At 39.5% G+C, this 19,123-nt stretch overlaps 2 protein-coding genes across 2 annotated transcripts; both read right to left on the bottom strand.

Annotated features, from left to right (window-relative positions):
- Positions 1-445: 445 nt before the first annotated feature.
- On the bottom strand, positions 446-5,543 carry slc5a7a (solute carrier family 5 member 7a). Its single transcript, XM_075470835.1, has 8 exons — positions 5,335-5,543; positions 5,033-5,146; positions 4,533-4,688; positions 4,275-4,423; positions 3,443-3,586; positions 2,113-2,266; positions 1,247-1,464; positions 446-1,120 (listed from the first exon to the last, which is right to left on the bottom strand). The coding sequence occupies exons 1-8, from the start codon at positions 5,516-5,518 to the stop codon at positions 446-448; spliced, it is 1,794 nt and encodes a 597-aa protein (XP_075326950.1). The 5' UTR covers positions 5,519-5,543.
- Positions 5,544-8,974: 3,431 nt separating this feature from the next.
- Positions 8,975-18,790, bottom strand: arl6 (ARF like GTPase 6). The gene is made up of 8 exons (XM_075451490.1): positions 18,562-18,790; positions 16,767-16,920; positions 15,057-15,118; positions 14,785-14,853; positions 14,557-14,651; positions 14,258-14,387; positions 13,737-13,792; positions 8,975-11,863 (listed from the first exon to the last, which is right to left on the bottom strand). Exons 2-8 carry the CDS (start codon positions 16,884-16,886, stop codon positions 11,838-11,840), a joined length of 558 nt encoding a protein of 185 aa, XP_075307605.1. The 5' UTR covers positions 16,887-16,920; positions 18,562-18,790; the 3' UTR covers positions 8,975-11,837.
- Between the last annotated feature and the right edge of the window lie 333 nt (positions 18,791-19,123).

A 19,123-nucleotide genomic window follows, 5' to 3' on the forward strand; every position in this document is an offset into this window, starting at 1 on the left:
GTGTTATTGCTTTCATCGTGTTGGTTCCCTTCTTCTGAATAGTGGTTGTGCTATCAGTCACTTCTTATAAAGTGGCTGTCATTTTCCTTTGATTTTCTTTTCTTTCCGCATAAACAACAGAATTTTTCATAAGAACTAGTCTGGTCGGATTTTACTTCCACACCAGTTTAAGAGAACAGAGTGAGAATGCAGAACAACCAGCTCCTTATAAGTACTATGAGTGCATGTATGTGTGTTGCTTTGCTTCACAGAACTACGGCGTCCTGTCTGGACAATCAGCAAGCTGCTACACTATATATCCTGACAAGTGGCGCTTGTCCAATCAAGCGAGATGTCAAAGTACTTTGTAGTCCCAAAGGGAAGATGTTTGGTTGCTGATGCTTCCGGAAGTTTAGTCACGTTTCCAGTCTTTTTTTTTTTTTTTTTTTAATTAATCCTGGCTTCGTTATTCCTCGTCATGGTGGGAGGAGTCTGGGCTGGACTCCTCCTCTTCCTCCTCCACTGTTTCTGTCGGCAGTGTGTCACGACGTGTGAAGGCGGCCGCCAAGGTCACGCTCAGTCGTGGTTTGACAGGTGCCATCTCTGAGAGCCCAATGTTGTTGCTACGGGTTACAAGCGTGGTCTTATCCATTATCTCTCCACTGTGCCTGGACACTACTGCGTCGAGAAAGTCGTATTTGTGGGAAATCTTACCGCTCTCGAACAGGTACTTTGCCAGGTGAGAGAAAGCAAAGTTAGCCACAAAGGAGGCAACCATGGAGATGGTCTTAAAGGGGAACTTTTGTTTGACAACCTCCTCCATTTCCCCAGTAATGTGATGCTTCTGCAGCTCAATCGTCCAGCCGGGGTAGTAAATGAAGGGAGGGAGCTGCAGGTAGGGTTCCCCTCCACCTATACGCAGCACCATACCGAACAGGTATGCAGCCACTGAGCCATACGTGTTGGTGCCTTTGACAAAAAGCACACTGAGCAGCTGGGGAAAGATGATGACATAAACCAGATCTGAGCTTAGATACCAGAGGCCGTAAACTGTGCCGGTTACCAGAGCCATCAAGGTAGCAAGACCGCCAAATACAAAGATGGTGATTCTCATCACCCACACAATTTCGCGATCAGATGCCTGAGAAGAAAGAGAGGAGTGGGGGAAAAAAAAGATTGTGACTTGTGTAGAGCAGCCATAAAAAAAGTACAAAAAAAGAAAAAATAATCCACAGAAATGTTACCAGAAACAGGTACATGTACTCACAGACTGCCTGAAGGCCATCTGGTAGATGTTCCTCGCAAACATGGAGCTTGCTGAAAGGATGGAGGAGTCTGCAGATGACATGACAGCCGCAGATACAGCACCCAGACCGAAAAAAGAGACGAACGGCGGGCAAAGGTGTTGGAGCACGATGGGGAGAATCATGTCAGCTTGATCCCTCTCTTTTGGGGGAATGGGACCATAACTTGTCTGGTTCCAGTCTGAGCAAGAGAAATAATCACTCAACATAAAAAGTACAAAAGAAAAACATTTACTGTAACTGAAATAATGCAATAAGCATGACCTCCTTCACAATAAGATTTCAGCAAACACACACTCATGCATGTAAAACTCATGCTAAAACTGAGCCAGACATGCACAGTTATCACAAAAATGACATGTTTGCATTGGAACATTATATTTGTCCATTTAGGTTTTTGGTTTTCCCAACTCTTGGCTCAAATTATTAATATTTTACAGATACTGGAATAAAGATGGACAAACGTCAATCCTAACTAATGTCCCTTTTTGCAAAAACAAATTGTGACAGTAACTGAACTTTTAATTCTGAAGTGATAACGCATGTTAAAACAGGAAAGAGCAGAGTTGTGTATTCACTTGTTCACTGTGGAATTTGACGCCAGAAAATCTGGAGATCAGAGCACTAATTTGGTCCCTTGTCTCCTTCTAATGTAATATTTACACAACCAGCATGGTTATTAAACGGATTCCTACTTCATTATGGATGAGGTGAACCAGCTGCTATTTACCAGGCACTCTCAGATCTAAGGGCAACATGGACCCACCGGGAGCCTTCCCCCAAAAACACACTCACAGATCGTGCTCGTTCTAGCTCACGTGTATCTAACCTGTGGAGGCCCCGATGGCCCCAATGAGAACCGAGGGCACAGCCATGACGAGGCATCCGAAAGCAGCCAGGAAGGAGAGGACCTGCGCGTAAGTGGCAGAAGAGGCTGATAGGACTCTCTGAAAATACACTTGCCAGGGTATTCCTCCCAGCATCTGTAGCACAGTTAAAAAAAACAGGGAAAAACATCCTCAAAATGTAAAGTCCAAAATAATCATGTCAAGCCAGCCTTTTTTAGTGACAAACTGACAAATCTTTACAGCATATAAATGACGCCCTCAGACCTTCTCTGGGGCCCCTGGAGCTGACCGCAAAGAAGAATATTACACACGCTGCTAAAAAATAATGGAAAAAATAACATAGAACACAATCTATAGTGATCAAACAACAGCATCTTCAGGCAGAGGCTGCTTCAGTTCCACAATAAGTACCAAAAGTCATCCCTGCCCACAGCAATAGCCCTACACTATGACTCTTTATAATGACTATTCTGTTTATGATAACTAAAAGGATGCACCACTTGTAAAATTCTGGGCCTATTGATAGGAATGTTATAGATATTAGAATGACTAAATAAATTTGCCTCATGAAAAAAATAACCAAACAGTTTCAAAGTATTTCAGCCCTTTATCACACTACCTTCGAATAAGTACAAACTTAATTCATACAAATGTTTTTAAAAAAACTTCAAACTAACCTATTATTAAGCTCTTAAAGAGTTTAATAAGAGCTTAAAGAAAAAACGTTAAAGAAAAAACGTTTCAAAATATTTTTTAGCTTGCTAAATCATTACCAACGTTATTCATTACCAATTCAGGGACTTACAGGCAGGAAACATCAAATAAATATCAACCACCACCATCAGCTGATGTTATTCTTTTTGCTGAAAGATTTGCAGTCAACAGACTGAATAATGGCAATGGAGTGTCAGGCAGATATATCTGTACATCCCTATGGACACCTGCTTGTTCTTGAGAGAAAATCAGTTAGAGAGAATTAGCACATTTTTATGTCAGCTGTCAATAATCAGCTGTCAAATGAGACTTATTCTCAAGTGAATAAGCAGTAGATTATTTACTGTGTAAACTATCAAATGACAAAGATGAATGAATGTCACTGGTCAGCAAAACCAAAGTCCCCCCTCTTTACAGGACTGTGCCTGGAAGCATTCACTATTTTTAATTTCAGGTTAAATTAACCCACCAACTACAAGAAAAGTCAACCTTCAATCTTATCATGATGGTTTAATCTGTACAGCCAAATCTAGACGTTACTCTGGACTTAGAGTGTGGACTGATAAAGTATGTGATGAACTGCTGGCGGTGCTGTACCAGGAGGCAGAAGTTGTCAATCCAGACCCAGGTATCAGTCTTGCTGATGCTACCTCTCCAGGGCGACTGATAGACCTGCTTCACTGCAGTAACAGCGATGTCTGTCACCGCAGGATTGGTCAAAGCAAAGGGGACACTGATCCACTGTAGACAAGAAACAAAAAAAACCCCACATATTTTTACGAAATGTCACTTCCCATTAGGAAAAGGCACTGTCACAGGAGCGCAATATAGAGCACAGGTAGGTAAGAGTGGGATATGGAAAAAGAAATTGTCAAAATGTTCGTCCCACCTAGAAGTGTTCTTTTCTGAGAATGTGGGTCATTGACACACAGTAGAAGGAGAGTATTTTTGATTAACATGTACATATACGTGTAAACACGTGTATAACAAATACAGGCATGTATAATGGCAAAAATACTTTTTGAAAATTATAATTCAGTTGAAGTTATTCTCATAAAGAAAATTACTGATATTCAGAAGTCAATGTACATCCTCAACACAACAGTTTCTTCAGGCAGAGGCTTCTCCAGGTCTACCACAATGAGGAAATCATTCCTGTCTACGACATTAATCTCAATGGCTTTTTAAAATGACAATTTTGTCCCTGAATATTATCAATTTATTGTTTATTCCGTAACAGTATAAGTTCCCTTTGGGGATTGATAAAGTGTTATTTAACTGGATTGAATGCAGTGTAGTTCTGTCCAGTGTGGCCCATACATATATCTTTAGGAAGCACAGTGTACATTTTAAGATAAAAGAATAAAAAAATGGACAGTTTGACGGGCAAAATAATAATAACTGTTTAAAGAAAGCAGCATAAACCTACCAGGCCAATAAAGATACAAAACAGCTGCACCACATCAGTGTAGGCCACAGAGTAGAGTCCTCCAACCAGGGTGTAAAAGATTGCAATGAGTGCAGAGATAACAACTGACATCTTAATGTTGATGTCCACGATGACACTCAGAGTAGCACCTAAGGTCATGAGCAGATGAAAGGACGTTGTGGTCACAATTTGATCCTTTGCCACCCAACTATTTTTTTTTTTTTTTTTACTTTACTGTACAGAGAAAAACAAACTCACCAAGGGCGGATAAGATGGCAGCAGACCAGAAAATCTCACCCATGAGTGCGGGTATGAAGAGAAGGCCACCCATACGTTTTCCATACAGCTGCTGGAATGGGTCTAACATGGTGACGTAACCCCGTGAGCGCATGGGTTTGGCGAAAAATAGACCACCTGGGACATAGAGTGAACACTAAGAATTTAGACAGCCCCTGGACAGAACCCAAGGTGACAAAATAATAACAGGTGATAGAATTTATGTGGGCAGAATTTAAGTGTCCTCCTCGTATAGGGATGAACAGACGACCACTTGTGAAGGTTTGATTTGCAACAAAACAATTACTTAAAGAAGCTCTTTGACTAACAAGTCTGAATATCAACGTGAGGGTTTATGTAAATGTAAATGGTAAAAACACAACTCATTGCTGATCAAATTACTCCAAGTCTTTATCCATTATGCTCATGGTAAAAACAATATAACATCTTGGTGAACGCCTAAAAGACGTAACGCCACTCACCCACAACCAGACTGAGAGCATATCCAAAGGGGGCTTGTGCCCAAGCCAAGCCATAATCCGGAAGATACACATATTCAGCTGTGCCATTGATGTAGCCTCCCCCAACCCAGGTCGCTGGAAAACGCACGCAAACAAACAAATCAGAATGAAGATAAACTTATTCTGATTTTCAAAATCAATTGAACTGATCTATATCAATGATATGCCAAACTGGACAAAAGCGCAAGTTGCCTTCATAACACAGAAATCTGTTGTTGTGATTTAATTATCACAACCGATTTGTTCAGTAAAACAAACTTTACCTGTCATAGTGAATCCACCGACAAATAATCCAATGTCTCTCCCTCCGACCATGATGGTCTCGCTGCGGTCGGTGCCCTCCGCCTCCCCGGAATGTTTGTTCTTCCATGCCGCCCAGATGCCGACAAACAGAATCAGCAGATAGAAGATCGCGATAGCCACAAGCCCCTCTACATGGATGGTCATTGTCACAACGGTCCTCTGCTAGGAACTGGAAGGCATGAAGACCTAGCACGGTGCAGGAAAGAGAAAAAAAAAAACAGCAATTCCACCGCTTAATTGTCTGCATTTGAAAAAATAGACTTTAAGTGACGTTAAGTGCAGTCTGACAACATGGCTTGGTGTGGGAAAAAAAGAACAAAAAAGAAAAACTTTTATGTTTTAAATAGCGTTCAAACTCAACGTAACTTTTATTTTTATTCTCAAAAAAAAAACTAACCCAAAAACATATTTTCTTGATGACTCTCAAGCTGATACCGCGCGCCTTTGGAGGCATACATTCGAGGCAAAGATAAGTCCTGAAAGATGTGCTTCTCAAAAAAAAAAAAAAGAAATACAACTTAAAAAATGGCATTTTCAGTTATAGTAAAATTTACTATAATATTTTCATTAAAGGTCAAATTAGATTAGCTTAGATTCAACTTTATTGTCAAAGAGCAAGTACAGGTACAAGCCTATGAAATGCAGTGTGAAGAGTGAAGAGAGAATTCATACATAAAAATGTATGAATAAGAAACTTGAAAACTTAAAAGAAAATGCTGTTTTGCCCTTATTTTAAGTCTTTAAAAAAAAGCCAAAATGAATTTCCCAAACAAAACAAAAAAGACTAAACAAATTTTCCAAGTAGCTGCGTCGTCTCGTCCGTTCTTTTCTTTGTTATCTGTACTTGTTCTAGTAGAACTAATGAGCGTAAAATTCATTTTTACGCACAGGAGTCGTGATTAAAGAGGGGGAAAAACACACATTATCTCGTCCTCCTAACAATGTTATTTCAGAAACTTCCTGAATAAGTTTTTTAAAAAAAAGACACATGTAAAACTTACCTCGGATATGTCTAGAGTCATGTGCTGGGGCACCCGAGAAAAACCGTACACATAACAGTTAGAGGTCTATGAATATCCTCGTCTCTTTGTGCGCCACCAGGAACAGTGAAAGGAAACGCTGGTGGGGGTCTCTCGGGTGACTTACAGAGGCTTATAAGGGGGCAGATGCCGTCAGAGGACAGAGACACGCGTCAGAGAGACCAAACGTCCCTCTTATTGAGCATCTTGCATAGAGACGCGTCACAATGTGCCGGCTGATCCGAGTGGAGGAGAGATTCCTTTACTTAATAAGGTGTGGATCCTTCTTTTCTTAAACCACTTAATCGTTCCTGCTCCCACTAATATTCTTCCAAACTCAGCATCATGCGGCTTTGATCCAACAATTTACCTTACAATCGCAGTTGGCTTTGCTCCACATAACTTTAGCGGAGAATGGAAACACGTCCATTTACCCTATAGAACAACAATCAGGACATTCTATTGATTTTTAAAACTCATGGTGGCAAATCTTCAAAGCCCTCTCAAAGGGGAAATGGTCAACGTCCCCCCGTTTTCTGTGGGGTAACGGGCTTGAATTTGGGGACTAAAATACTCCCCACCTTTAAACAATTACAACACACTTAGGTGTGTCTGCCTCTTCCCTTCAGAATATGTATCAGTGAGACGTGTCTGCTTAATGGCCACCTCAGCCTGAGGTCCTTTTCAACTGGTCTACACTTGTCAGCTTTCCAATTAAGATGGATCCTGAAGAACATGTGGAGAGGCTTAATGATACAACCTGACTTTTAAAAAATCCCGAGACACACGCACACACACGCGCGCGCGCACACACACACACACACACACACACACACACACACACACACAATGTGCAATATCATGTTTGAGGACTTAGACGTTTCCTTAATTTGGGAAAGGATGCAGAGTTTTATTTTGATCGCTAAACAGGTACAGCGCCCTCTTTTGGAGAGGTAGCAGAAGCGTTTCAGCACCACGGACAGAGGCCAATATGTCAGTCTCCTGTTTACGGGGTTCACTATCTTTATTGTTTGATTTCAAATGTTCTAATCGATTCATCTCTATCATAAATTATATGATATTATTTGTATGATGATTAATTATTTTCTTAGTGCTACTATATCAATATTTTGATATGAGTAATATGACTTAAGCTCATCATTGTGTTATTTGATGCAATACAGTATATTTGACAGGTTTTTATGCTCAGCTTCACCAAGTCCCGAAGATTTCTTGACTATCTTGTTAATTAAAGCTTAATGATGACAAAAATAATTCAATCCTGTCTTTTGGAGCACCCTGTCACTCATATTTAAATCAAATTACTGAACACTGCATTACGCATAAAGAGAAAATCTTACAACACAATTAGTAAAGTTCACTCAGTGGATTAAAACTGAAACGTGGTTTTGTTTGACATCTGACAGGCGACCGTGTGGAATATTGAGGCCAAAACATAAAACATCCGGCAGACAGATGGAAAACTTTCTAACCACGTGTTGGACAGATGGCTGGCACACAGCCTCAGCACTTTTTCCAGGCCAAATACTGAAATCAGACTTTCACATGCTTGTGGCTAGTCCCAATGATCCAATGATACATACATTCCTCGATCATATATGAACACACTGATGCAACAGAACGAACAGAACTGTTGTGCTGTGACAGGACCCTTCATTATGTACATGTTAAATGTTTAACCAGATGATTTGTTCAGAGCCCAGGACTGCAGATTTAATGAGCAGCTGTTGCTGGCTGAGCACAAGATGTCTGGAAGAGAGTTGAGACTTGGATAACACAAGACACATGCAGCAGCCACTGAGCTGTGGTTTCCCCAAAACATGAAACCATTTTTGTTTTCCACATTTTTTCTAAATTAAATTACACAAATAAGATGTTTCAGAAGATACAGTTTGAGGGAAGAGTCTTACACTTCTGTTATGCTAAAAGTGAACTTGTGCTTAAAGGGTCTGTTTGGAATAGATGTTTGAGGGATTTCAAGCATGAGCTCAGATGGACCCTCTTCTTCATTTGAAAATATGGAGGAAGATGGCCGCAGGATACTTATGTTTACCAAGTTTCTCAAAGTAGACCACCAAACTGCCCTGTACTAACAAACATACAATAAATTACACTTCAGTTTGGTGTACCTAATGCTTGTGAGTAAAGTCTAAATTTGTTTGTGTTGACTGGCTTCCAACCGTAGAACTTAAAAAAAATAAAACAAAAAAAGGCGCTGACACTATGAGCAAACTTCAAGTCGGTCTAATATTGTCAAAAAGGGCGTGTTTTATCTTTTAATTCCTGTATGCGACCTACACGATGAGTTACTGTACAGTCTAAAGATGTACTAACAAGCTCTATATGAAAAGCACTTTGAATTGTTTGTACATGAAATGTGCTATACAAATAAATTTGATTTGATTTGATTTTTGATTTGATGAAATCTATCTTTGCAGTTTTCTCGAGTTGGTAAATTGTCATGGTGTGTTATGGGAGGACCCAGGTGCAGACACGGACGAGAGGCAAAAAGTGACGTTAAAGGATTTATTTACAAATATAAACAAAAGGTGCAGCAAAGCTGGAGTAAAGAAAAACTAAACTGAACATGGAACTAAGAAAATAGCAAAACAGACTTAAATAATTGCGGAAGGACTGACGAGGAACAAACGGCGAGAGAGAACATAAAGGCGAGGAATGCAGACAAGGATTTCAGATCGGGGAACGAGACAAGACAAGACCAAGGTGTAAGACGAGGATCCGGCGAGGAGTGAAGAGGGCAGGAGACAGACTGAAGAGGGCGAGAGAGAGAGATGGCACAGGGGGCGAGAGAGAGCACACTAACAAAGAATACACAAGGAGAAATAAAACATAACTGAATACTGATAAACAGAACTAAGGTGAAACAAAGACTGATCTAAATACAGAAAACACTGAAGTACTGAATAAAAATAACACCAATAACTCAGTCCAAAAAACATAACTAAAAACCCAGATCCTAACATAAACATTTTGAAATGACACTTTGAATAATTTCTTCAACTTATTGACAATTTTCAGACCTAAATTCACTAAAAATGACATTTAAAACTATGAACAAAACTGTAGGTAGACTACTGATCACCAAAAAGCACGAGGTTTCAGATTAAATACTCCTTTTCAGCATTTTAAGCAGGGTTTGCATTTAATTAAATGTCCGTTCGACTAGAGAATGAAAACACAAAAGGAATACCATCCCTGTAAGCTTGGGAAGTCAAAAACTTTCCAGCTTTAATGAGTTTCAAAAAGGTCTGAAAGATGTATCGGTTTCCGATTTGTCCACAATCGCTGTTCCTCGAATACTGTCCAAATATCCAGAAACCATGGTCTCCTTAAAGCTGCTGCCTTGATACTTCAGTCTAATTGCGAGGCCATTATGGTATTTCTAAAGAAAAAGAAAACTTTAACTTCGCAGATATGTCAGGGTTTATTTCCCTGACATATCTGCTAAACATTAATGATGCGCAAAGAAATCTTCATCGGGCAAATCCCTCAGAAGTGTCTGACTTCATTATTGAAAGGAGATCAGCTGAAGGGTCGCTGACAGAAAGGTCTTAATGCGAGATCTCATGAGAGGGGAAGCCGTTGCAGGAAGACATCTAATCACACAGCAGGACTTGAAGCAGAGAGAGCAGCTGAAGAGGAGAATTGTTTTACAGAGATGAAAGTACAAGTAGCGGAGGTTTTGTTTGTTTTATTGACCGTGGCAACAAAATGCAGTCACAATTCGCAAAGCTTTCACAGACTTTCTATGACGGGCTGAGACACACTGAAGGAAATTCTTTAACATATGGAAACTAGACAATATTATCCAAATCATTCAAAAATCTTGACCAAGGTTGCCCAAACTTTGGTACAAGCCTTTACGTGAAATATTACGAGTCACGTAGCACAGCCTTGAAAATAAACACAGCCATAAGGATCTCTGTTGGTATATATGGTGTTGGAGTGGTGGGATTCAGTTAAATGTTAGTTACAAGTTGCATTTTTTTTTTAAATATTTAATATTCTACTTTTTTTTTTTTAAGATAACACATTCCTGAAAAAGATGCCATCGATATACAATGAGAAAAAGGGAGCCATTACAGCCATGAGTCACACAATGTGGATGCATGTTACATTTGCCAAAGCGCTTGGTTGCAGTGAGGGAGCCTGACAAACGCCATCAGACAAGACGGGCGGTTTTTACTGCAGGCTTTCACTCAAAGACAAAATAAAAGGATCAAAGACTCGCATTACAAACTTTTTTCAGACCGGGCGGTTTGTTTTTCTTTCAGCAATAAGATAAGGCCAAAAAAAAAAAAAAAAAAAAAGACCACTAGTGGAAAATGAGCTTTTATAGTGAGATCTTTTAATTTTTATTAACAAACTTTACAGGCTAACTTCAACCTCATTTGTGACAAACACTTAACATGTTACAGCTAAGTTAGCTAGCATCTATATATGCTTACACGAAGGTAAGTATATGTGCAACACGGTCTACTCTTTCCTAACCATTTTGGTCTCAGTTTTCATTGTTGATGTGACTAGAGCAATGTTACCCAAACATGAGCAGAGCTTCATGCTACTTTAGCTGCTGTAAAGACAAAGTGGAGGTGCTTTTTAATGTGGTAGTGAGATGGAGCTCTGTGCATGTTTGAAAAAGAAAAGGCAGTGGACTGGAACAAATTGAATTTTGTGCATTAGTAAACCAAAGACCAGAAAATTCCCCTGTAAGTAAAAGCTGACTGACCTTTTACCATGACTTAAACAAAAATAACAATACATCTACAGATGCCCTGAGAGACTTAAGAAAAAAAAAAAGAGAATTTGGCATAAGTTCTTTAGAATGATGTCAGATGCCCTGAAACGCTGTGTATAAATCTGCAGATTAGAGCCTCTACTCCCTGCTGACATGGTGTGATGGATCAGTACAACCAAACTGAGTCAACTGAAGGAAAAAGAAGAATTGCATTTCCATCTCTCCCATTATGTTGGGCCAGTCAGACAGAGAGGAAAGTTTGGGGGCTAAAAAGGGGAAAACTTTTTTCACAACACATTCGGAGTACTCTTCATAACAAACACAAAACCTCCCACGATATCTCGTTTCAGAGCAGCTAGAGTAAATCGTAACCCTCGGCACACAAACACAGTGAAAATAATAAGGATCAGTTTAAAACATACACAACATAATCTTTTGCCTTAATAAAGTTGCCAATTTTAGTGCATTTCTCTTGTCATGTCAGTGGATGCATTTAGCCTTCCTCGCTGGCACCAGAGAATTAATAAAACACATACAAAAACCATCTGAATACCCCATTAAAACCGTTTGGATTCAGCCGTACCACGGACAGGGTCCAGCCGTTCTTTTATGAAACACTTCCACGCACGGCGCCGCTAACTCTGTCCAGTCAATCTTCATGCTCTCACGTTTTCATGGTTTTGATTTGATCTGGAAAAATGGGAGAAATACGGCTAGTCAGCAAAATATAGCACGGCTGTCATTTCTCAAGAAGGAAGGAAACCAAGATACAGAACGTGTGTGTCAACAAAGGAAAAATGCTGCAGCGGTGAGTTTCTGTGGATGGTTTGACTAAATAATAGGGGATGTGATTTCAGACAGACAACTATCATTAAGCTCTGCAAAGGAGAGCTGCCAACCCTTCATAACCGCCTTTCTTCGTACAGAATCAGAATTGTGCAAATAAAACAAAAAACAAATAAACAAACTAACAACAAACAAAGAATTGGAGAGAAAATTATGTTTGCACTTCTGTCGCAAACATCAAAGGTGGGAGGATAGTTAAGTGGTAAGTTTCTGAGAGACAGTTTGTTGCTCCGAGTAACTAACAAACTTTCCACGTTTGTTTAAGTAGAGCAGCAGCAACACCGCGCTCTCATCATCTATTAACAAGCTATTCTGGAATCCTAAAAGGTTTAAATGGTGAGTATTAATAATATATTTTGTCTGCACTTTGTTGTTTTAACTTTTTGGGGGTAAAATTAAGCTTTACAGTGTAATTTAGCGTTAACGTTAATAGATGGTAAGTTATTTACTATCATATAGAAAAAGCTAATTAAATTGGCAAAACTTGGCTTTTTGCGTTAACGTTAAAACCACAAAACATCTAAGGACGGACAAGTAGGATAAAAACTCAATGTTTAAATCTCGTAAGAATCCAATACAGCTTGTTACTGGGTGATGAGAACTCAGCGTAACGTGTCCACCAAACCTGGAAAAGTCTGCTAGCTACTCTGAGTGACCTTAAGGACAATCACCTGTCACTCAAACAAAAATCACACAGCGCAAAGGAACGAGCCGTCAATGTAGCTGCAAAGTCACAGAAAAAGTCTCATCAATGAGAATAAAGCAGGGGGAACTGATAACAAAAGGATATAGAAGCAAAAACTAATTAAAAACCCCACTGAAGCTTACATTTGTTTGATATTTAGGAATGTTTTGTTGATTTTATTGGCACAGATCTGATTCTAATTCTTCAAACTTGAACATTCAGTTTTGGAGATAATTCTCAGGTGGAAGTGTTCTTCCATGAGTTTGACATCAGCGAGAGGCAACATGATTCATTAGAGGAATTTTGCATACAGGAGGGCTTCCAGTTTAGAAACACTGCAAAGTTGGCTCCGGTTACCGCTGCGGTCTCAAAAACACAGGTACGGTCTCAGACTTCTAAGCTACTAAGTAACACAATAAATAACAAAACACTTACAAATCAATCAGTACTCACTGTATAATTTGATCTATGGAAGGATTTGAATGACAGCGTTAAGCATAACAGAAAAGAGAAAAGACAATGATGGTGTGGAACGTTGAAACAAAGCCACGTGTACTTTATCACACAGATTTGGAAAAAGACAAAGACACAGTCCTATTATATTCAGGACCATGTCAATCCTGACATCTGGAGGATTGAGATAGAGCTGAGAGGATGTTAAAAACTGATGAGGATGATAAAAAACTGTTTTATCAACTACATTTACACTGGGAGACTTTATGATAACAGATCAGAGCATTATTTTTAACAAGCAACTATAGAAACACAAAAAGCACATGAAATTCACTGTAGGTTGTGAGACAGATCTGAAAGATTATTTCTGCAAAGCTGAACTGCTTACACATGCAGCAGGTGGCATACAGTGTTAGGCTTGAATATATGTAAGTAATGGAAATATACAACCACTTTTAAATGCAATTAGCAGACAGTATTGACAGGTTAGTCAATGTAAAAGTCAACCAAACTGCACTGTGAGATAAAAACTCAAAACAACACTCTCACTGTGACTTTCATGCATATCAGCTCTCGTACCTTGTAACCAGTCGACTCCTTCCTGTAAACCCTCTCCTTTCAGAGCATCCGTGGCACTGAAAAAAGGCAGCACATCAACAGCGTTCTACCATACAGTGTGCTGGCCACAATATATGGAGACAAAATCAAAATCCCCTCTCAGGCACATTTCAGGCAGCTGGTTTTGCTAAAATAATTCCAGTAAATTTTGAGTAAAATTCTGACAGCAAAATTTGTGAATTTCATGAGATAATTTAATGTCTCTTTAAACAGCTAAACCAGACGTGACACTTAGTTTAGCATTACATGACAAATGTCCATTTAACTACATATTCACCGACACGTCCTAGTTGTTGAGACTGAACAGTTGTTCCGCCAAAAGAAGACGAAGATGGTTAAAGCTGAGCCATGTACAGTGAGAACATATCATTGTGCCTGCATGCTCACACAACACTGCATTATTTCACAGCAGAATCTATAAAAACTTCACAAATGCTTAATTCTATGGTTCTGCCATACAGACATAGTCAGCAAGTTCATACCAGATGTGCCAGGGTTTGTCTTTGATGTTCTCCAAGCAGAGCAGCTGTGAGACCTTGACAGAAGACAGGGCATCCCTTACATCCATCTTGTTTGCAAAGAACAGGATGGGGATCCTCCTGTGTTTGACATCTACAGCGCGACAGAGGGAAGCATGTCAGACTCCCAAATTAGAACTACTATTCTGTTTAAATAATTCAATTAGTCTCTTTTAAGAAACGTAAAACCCCTGCGCACTGTGGAGTCTATTCTTGCGAAAGCCCAAGAAACCCAAACAGGAGGCTGAGAAACATGAGCTTACCGGGATGATTTAGTAATGTGTCCAATTCCTCTTTGGCCACCACCATCCTCAGTTTGTCTGCACTATCGATGACAAATATGATTGCTTGACCTTCCCTGAGAAGAGATTAAAAGCATTAAATGCATAAATGCATGTTACAGTGTAAATATAAATCGGAGAGAAAAGCTTATGGGAAAGAAGAGGTTGTCTTTGTATCACCCACCCCCACCACCACCCCCGTGAACTCACTTATAGTAATGTTCCCAAAGATTTCTGTATCTGCCTTGGCCGGACATGTCAAAGACGGTGAAGGAAAGGCTAAAAGAAAAGAAAGCAAATATTATACAAATTCTTTTCAATTGAAAATGTTTAATCTATCAAACTGGCCACGTGACACATGAATATGCAGCATATATTAAATGGAAAAGAAAATGTTAAAGTTGGCATTACATTACATTGTGATTGGACTTCCAATTCTAATCTAATGTCTAACATTTCACTATGTAATGATAAACAGCTACCTGGATGTCTTGAACTTCTCTATACTGAAGCCAATTGTTGGGACGATATCTTGTACCTGGGCCTGGAGGAGAAATGCAATATTTATCAAAGTAATAGATTGAAAAGGGAGCACACTTTATTAAAGGAGAACTGCGGTATTTTCAACATTAAAGGGGAACTCCGGGGCATTTGAAGCGCATTTCCATTGCTAGAGGTTGTCAAATACTGATAGTAGGACACAGACAGGTGCAAATCTGCGCTCCCTGTGTGGAGATCGCGCTGTTCGCACAGCCTGTCATGCGAGGCTAATACGTGGTGGCTAGGGGCAAGCGCTAAACCTTCCACGTAAAACAACAACTTGCACACTGCAGAAACGTCACACCACTTTATAAACCATCCGACAATAAAGTCACAAGCCTTACCATCAAAACCATATGCATGGTTCTCACATTACTGGCATGGGGACGTTACAAAACAACTTTATAAACAGCATGTAACTCACCGGTTAGTTGTACGCTCGCGCATGTGAAAGCCCAAAAGAGTCGATGGACGATAATCACATATACAAAACAATTATCTTCTCTAGAAAAACTGCGTTCAAGTATTTAAAACATTACAACAATATTACTGGGCATGGGAGTTCCCCTTTAAGCCTCTTTTATGAGTCGTCTGCAATGTTTTAGAAGCCCCCTCACCCCTTTTTTGAATTTTACTGCTGTCTCCAGTATTTGCCTAATTTTGATTCATCTCAACCTGCTTCAGAATGGCAAGTCATATGCATGTCCAAAAAGGTCCGTAAAAGCACCATAAACGTCCGTTTTCAAAATAATCAACTCACCGGAGTGGTTACTGGTGTGCACTGGTAATCCATATCAAATTTCGTTGCGAAAAGTTGCTTCTGTCGTGTTTTATTTGACATTTTGTACTGGATGTTCGTTGATATTACTCTGCCACCGGTAAGAAAATAGTTCGAGCATGAACGAGCTGCCAAATAAAACACGACAGAAGCAACTTTTCGATGATGATTTTGAAAACGGACGTTTATGGTGCTTTTACGGACCTTTTTGGACATGCATATGAAGCAGGTTGAGATGAATCAAAATTAGGCAAATACCGGAGACAGCAGTAAAATTCAAAAAAGTGGTGAGGGGGGTTCTAAAACATTGCAGAGGACTCAGAAAAGAGGCTTAATGTTGAAAATACCGCAGTTCTCCTTTAACATGTATCTATACTATATTTGGAACTTTTCTTGTTACGTCACAACGTAATTACAGGATGGCAAAAGCAGCAATGTGGACATACTGTAAGATGTGCGTGACAAAAATGCATCTAATCAGCTTTAATTATGAAAGATGCATTTGTATAAAGGCCGTGGCTCAGTGGTTAGAGTCGGTCGTCCAATAACTGGAAAGTTGGCAGTTTGATTCCCACTCTCGCCACTCAAAAAAAAAGATTGGTGGAACTGACAGCTAGAGGGCTGTCAGTCCACCTCCTTGTCACGGCGGAGGTGCCCTTGAGCAAGGTACTGTACCCCCATGCTCCCTGGATGCTGTGAACGACTGTCCACTGCTCCAGGTTGGCATTTGTCTCTGAGTGTGTGGCCCTGTGCATGTGCAGCATGTGTGTGTCAACAGGTGCCAACCTGGATGGGTTAAAAGCGGAGGACAAATTTCGTGTGTATGCATGACAATAAATCTGATCTTAACATTGTCATAAGCAGGAAGACTTACATTGGAAGGCTTGAGTTTGTTGATGATGGTGGTTTTTCCACTGTTGTCCAGACCAAGACACAGCACATTCACCTCCTTCTTTAACCCCAACCATCCAACCAACTTGTCAAACAGCCCCATTGGCTAGCCAGCAACCATCCGATGTGTGTCAGATCTTCAAGAAAAAGCATTAAGAATATAACACTTGGGTACAGCTGAGCATTCAAAATCATACCTAGTCACTTTTATTTTTCCTTGATGGAAAAAATCCTGAGGTTGAAAAGATGGAAGGATGAATTCAAAGAGACTTTGGAAAAACGCAAAGAAAAAGCTGCAACAAATATCCCCCCACACTTACTTTAAGCTGTGATGTGACATTTAAGGAAATTAATTAACAATGCTTTAAAAATTGCACCTGCAGAGAATAAGTGTCCATCCTTTATGAAAGGATGCTCGGCAGAGGTGTGACCAGAATGGCATGTGTGGGTGGGCAGTTAGCTCATCTGAGGGGGCAGAAAACAATACCTAAAAAAAAAAAAAAAAAAAAAAAAAAAAAAAAAAAAAATCGGTGGAAAACCACTACTACAACTTCATGCAAACGCACCATTACAACACTTACATTAGCTTTTGTTTAACATGCTCCACATTCTCCATTGAGGGTTTAAATTCAAGTAGATACTTGGGGCAAGACATCCAGCCAACTCCTGTTTTTTATCAGTCTACATTTCAGATCATTATATACAACAAAAACATCCGAAAATGTGAAAATCGCCTTGTTTTTCAGCAGCAAGGGGTTAAGGTTACGGAGGGGGGGAAAACACGTTAACAAAAAAATAAATAAAGCTATAAACTTTGCAGATATATGCTTTTTTAAAATCACCACCTGCATTTATTCTATCAATACAAGACACAAATAGAGATAATAAATCGTGGCCTTTTTTCTGGCCAGTTTTCTTTGGATGGACAGGGCATTTCTCAGGGGGGCAGTGCACAAAACTATTGACAAATGAGTCTTCTGGGTCAAAAATGTCCAACAATAACCTGTTGATGAACAACTTTAGAGATCAGATTTAAACAAATTCACGATTCTACTGTCAAAAGTAAATACATCGTATGTCTATTTAAAATGTTTTAAAGTCTAACTTCCTGAACTGAAATGAAGGAAGAATAAAAGGAAGCCCTATACCGTGAAAATAAGTTTTAATTAGCTTTAATACATCTAAAGATGTCAGTGAATTATTTTATTTTTTCTTGTGTGAGACAATTTAATTTTCTCTTGCATCAATTAACAACTAAGGTTTAGACCACCGAAAGTCAGTGTACTCGACACGATTGAACAAATTCGTATTTATAGTAACTAATGAATCATGACAACAGTAAGAGAAAAAAACATAAGCGCTGTTCGCTAACTTACACAACAATGGCTCACTGCAGCTATCATAAGAAAACACTGTTTGGACGTCTTTCATTCACTTACCGTTAGCTTAAGCTAACGTAGTTACTGAGCTCCTAACAGATTCAAACGTATTTAACACTAGCTAACAGCTATTTAATCTCTTGTTGTTATCATTGCTAGCAAGCCTTAGCTAACATTTAGCTACTCACAATTCCATTGCTCAATCTTGATACAGGCAGTATTAAAGAAAAGTAAGTATTCTGTGGTACTTAGTGCCAGCTTACATGATAATCTTTACCAACAAATTAAACCAAACGTACCCTTGCTGTTAGTTCATGCTAACACGCCAGCTGGCCATGATATTGCTAACGCTAGCATGCAGTATACTATCGCAAATTGTAAGGTAGACCAGTAATTTACCTGAAATGTGCTTTTGGGATTTTGCTTCGATGGTGCTATTAACGTTGTCTTAATCCAGATAATTTATTAATCGGTGTTAAATCAAAGTTTCATTCATTTCTCCGTAACTCTCTCATGCTCCCAAGCGAAATAAAAACTCCTGGTTATTTACACTGCGTTGCTGGGAGACCACCGTGTTTAACTCAAGACTGCCACCTACGTAATATAGCATGTGTTACATTGGATCGCCGAAGAAGGTGGGCGAACGCTATTGAAGGGGCACTTGTGCGTGGTTTTGTAGGTAGGTTTGTTCAGAGTGCTTGGGCTGAAACATTGGATCAGACGTAAGGACAGTCAGCTGCGATTGGTACTTGTGTTGTTAGGCAACGAGCGGCCATCTCTGCTGTGATTGGTTGTTCCGTTGTTAGTCGCTTGTGCTACCATCGAAAACATAGACATAGAACGCAGAACTGTTCTATGTCTATGATCGAAAAGCAGATAGAGGAAATAACGTCAGTTTAATTTGAATACTTTCACTCTTACATTCTACTATAATTTGGCGGGTAATGTTGTACATTTATTT

Source organism: Odontesthes bonariensis, chromosome 1 (genome assembly GCF_027942865.1).
Source record: "Odontesthes bonariensis isolate fOdoBon6 chromosome 1, fOdoBon6.hap1, whole genome shotgun sequence".
In the NCBI taxonomy this organism is placed as follows: domain Eukaryota; kingdom Metazoa; phylum Chordata; class Actinopteri; order Atheriniformes; family Atherinopsidae; genus Odontesthes; species Odontesthes bonariensis.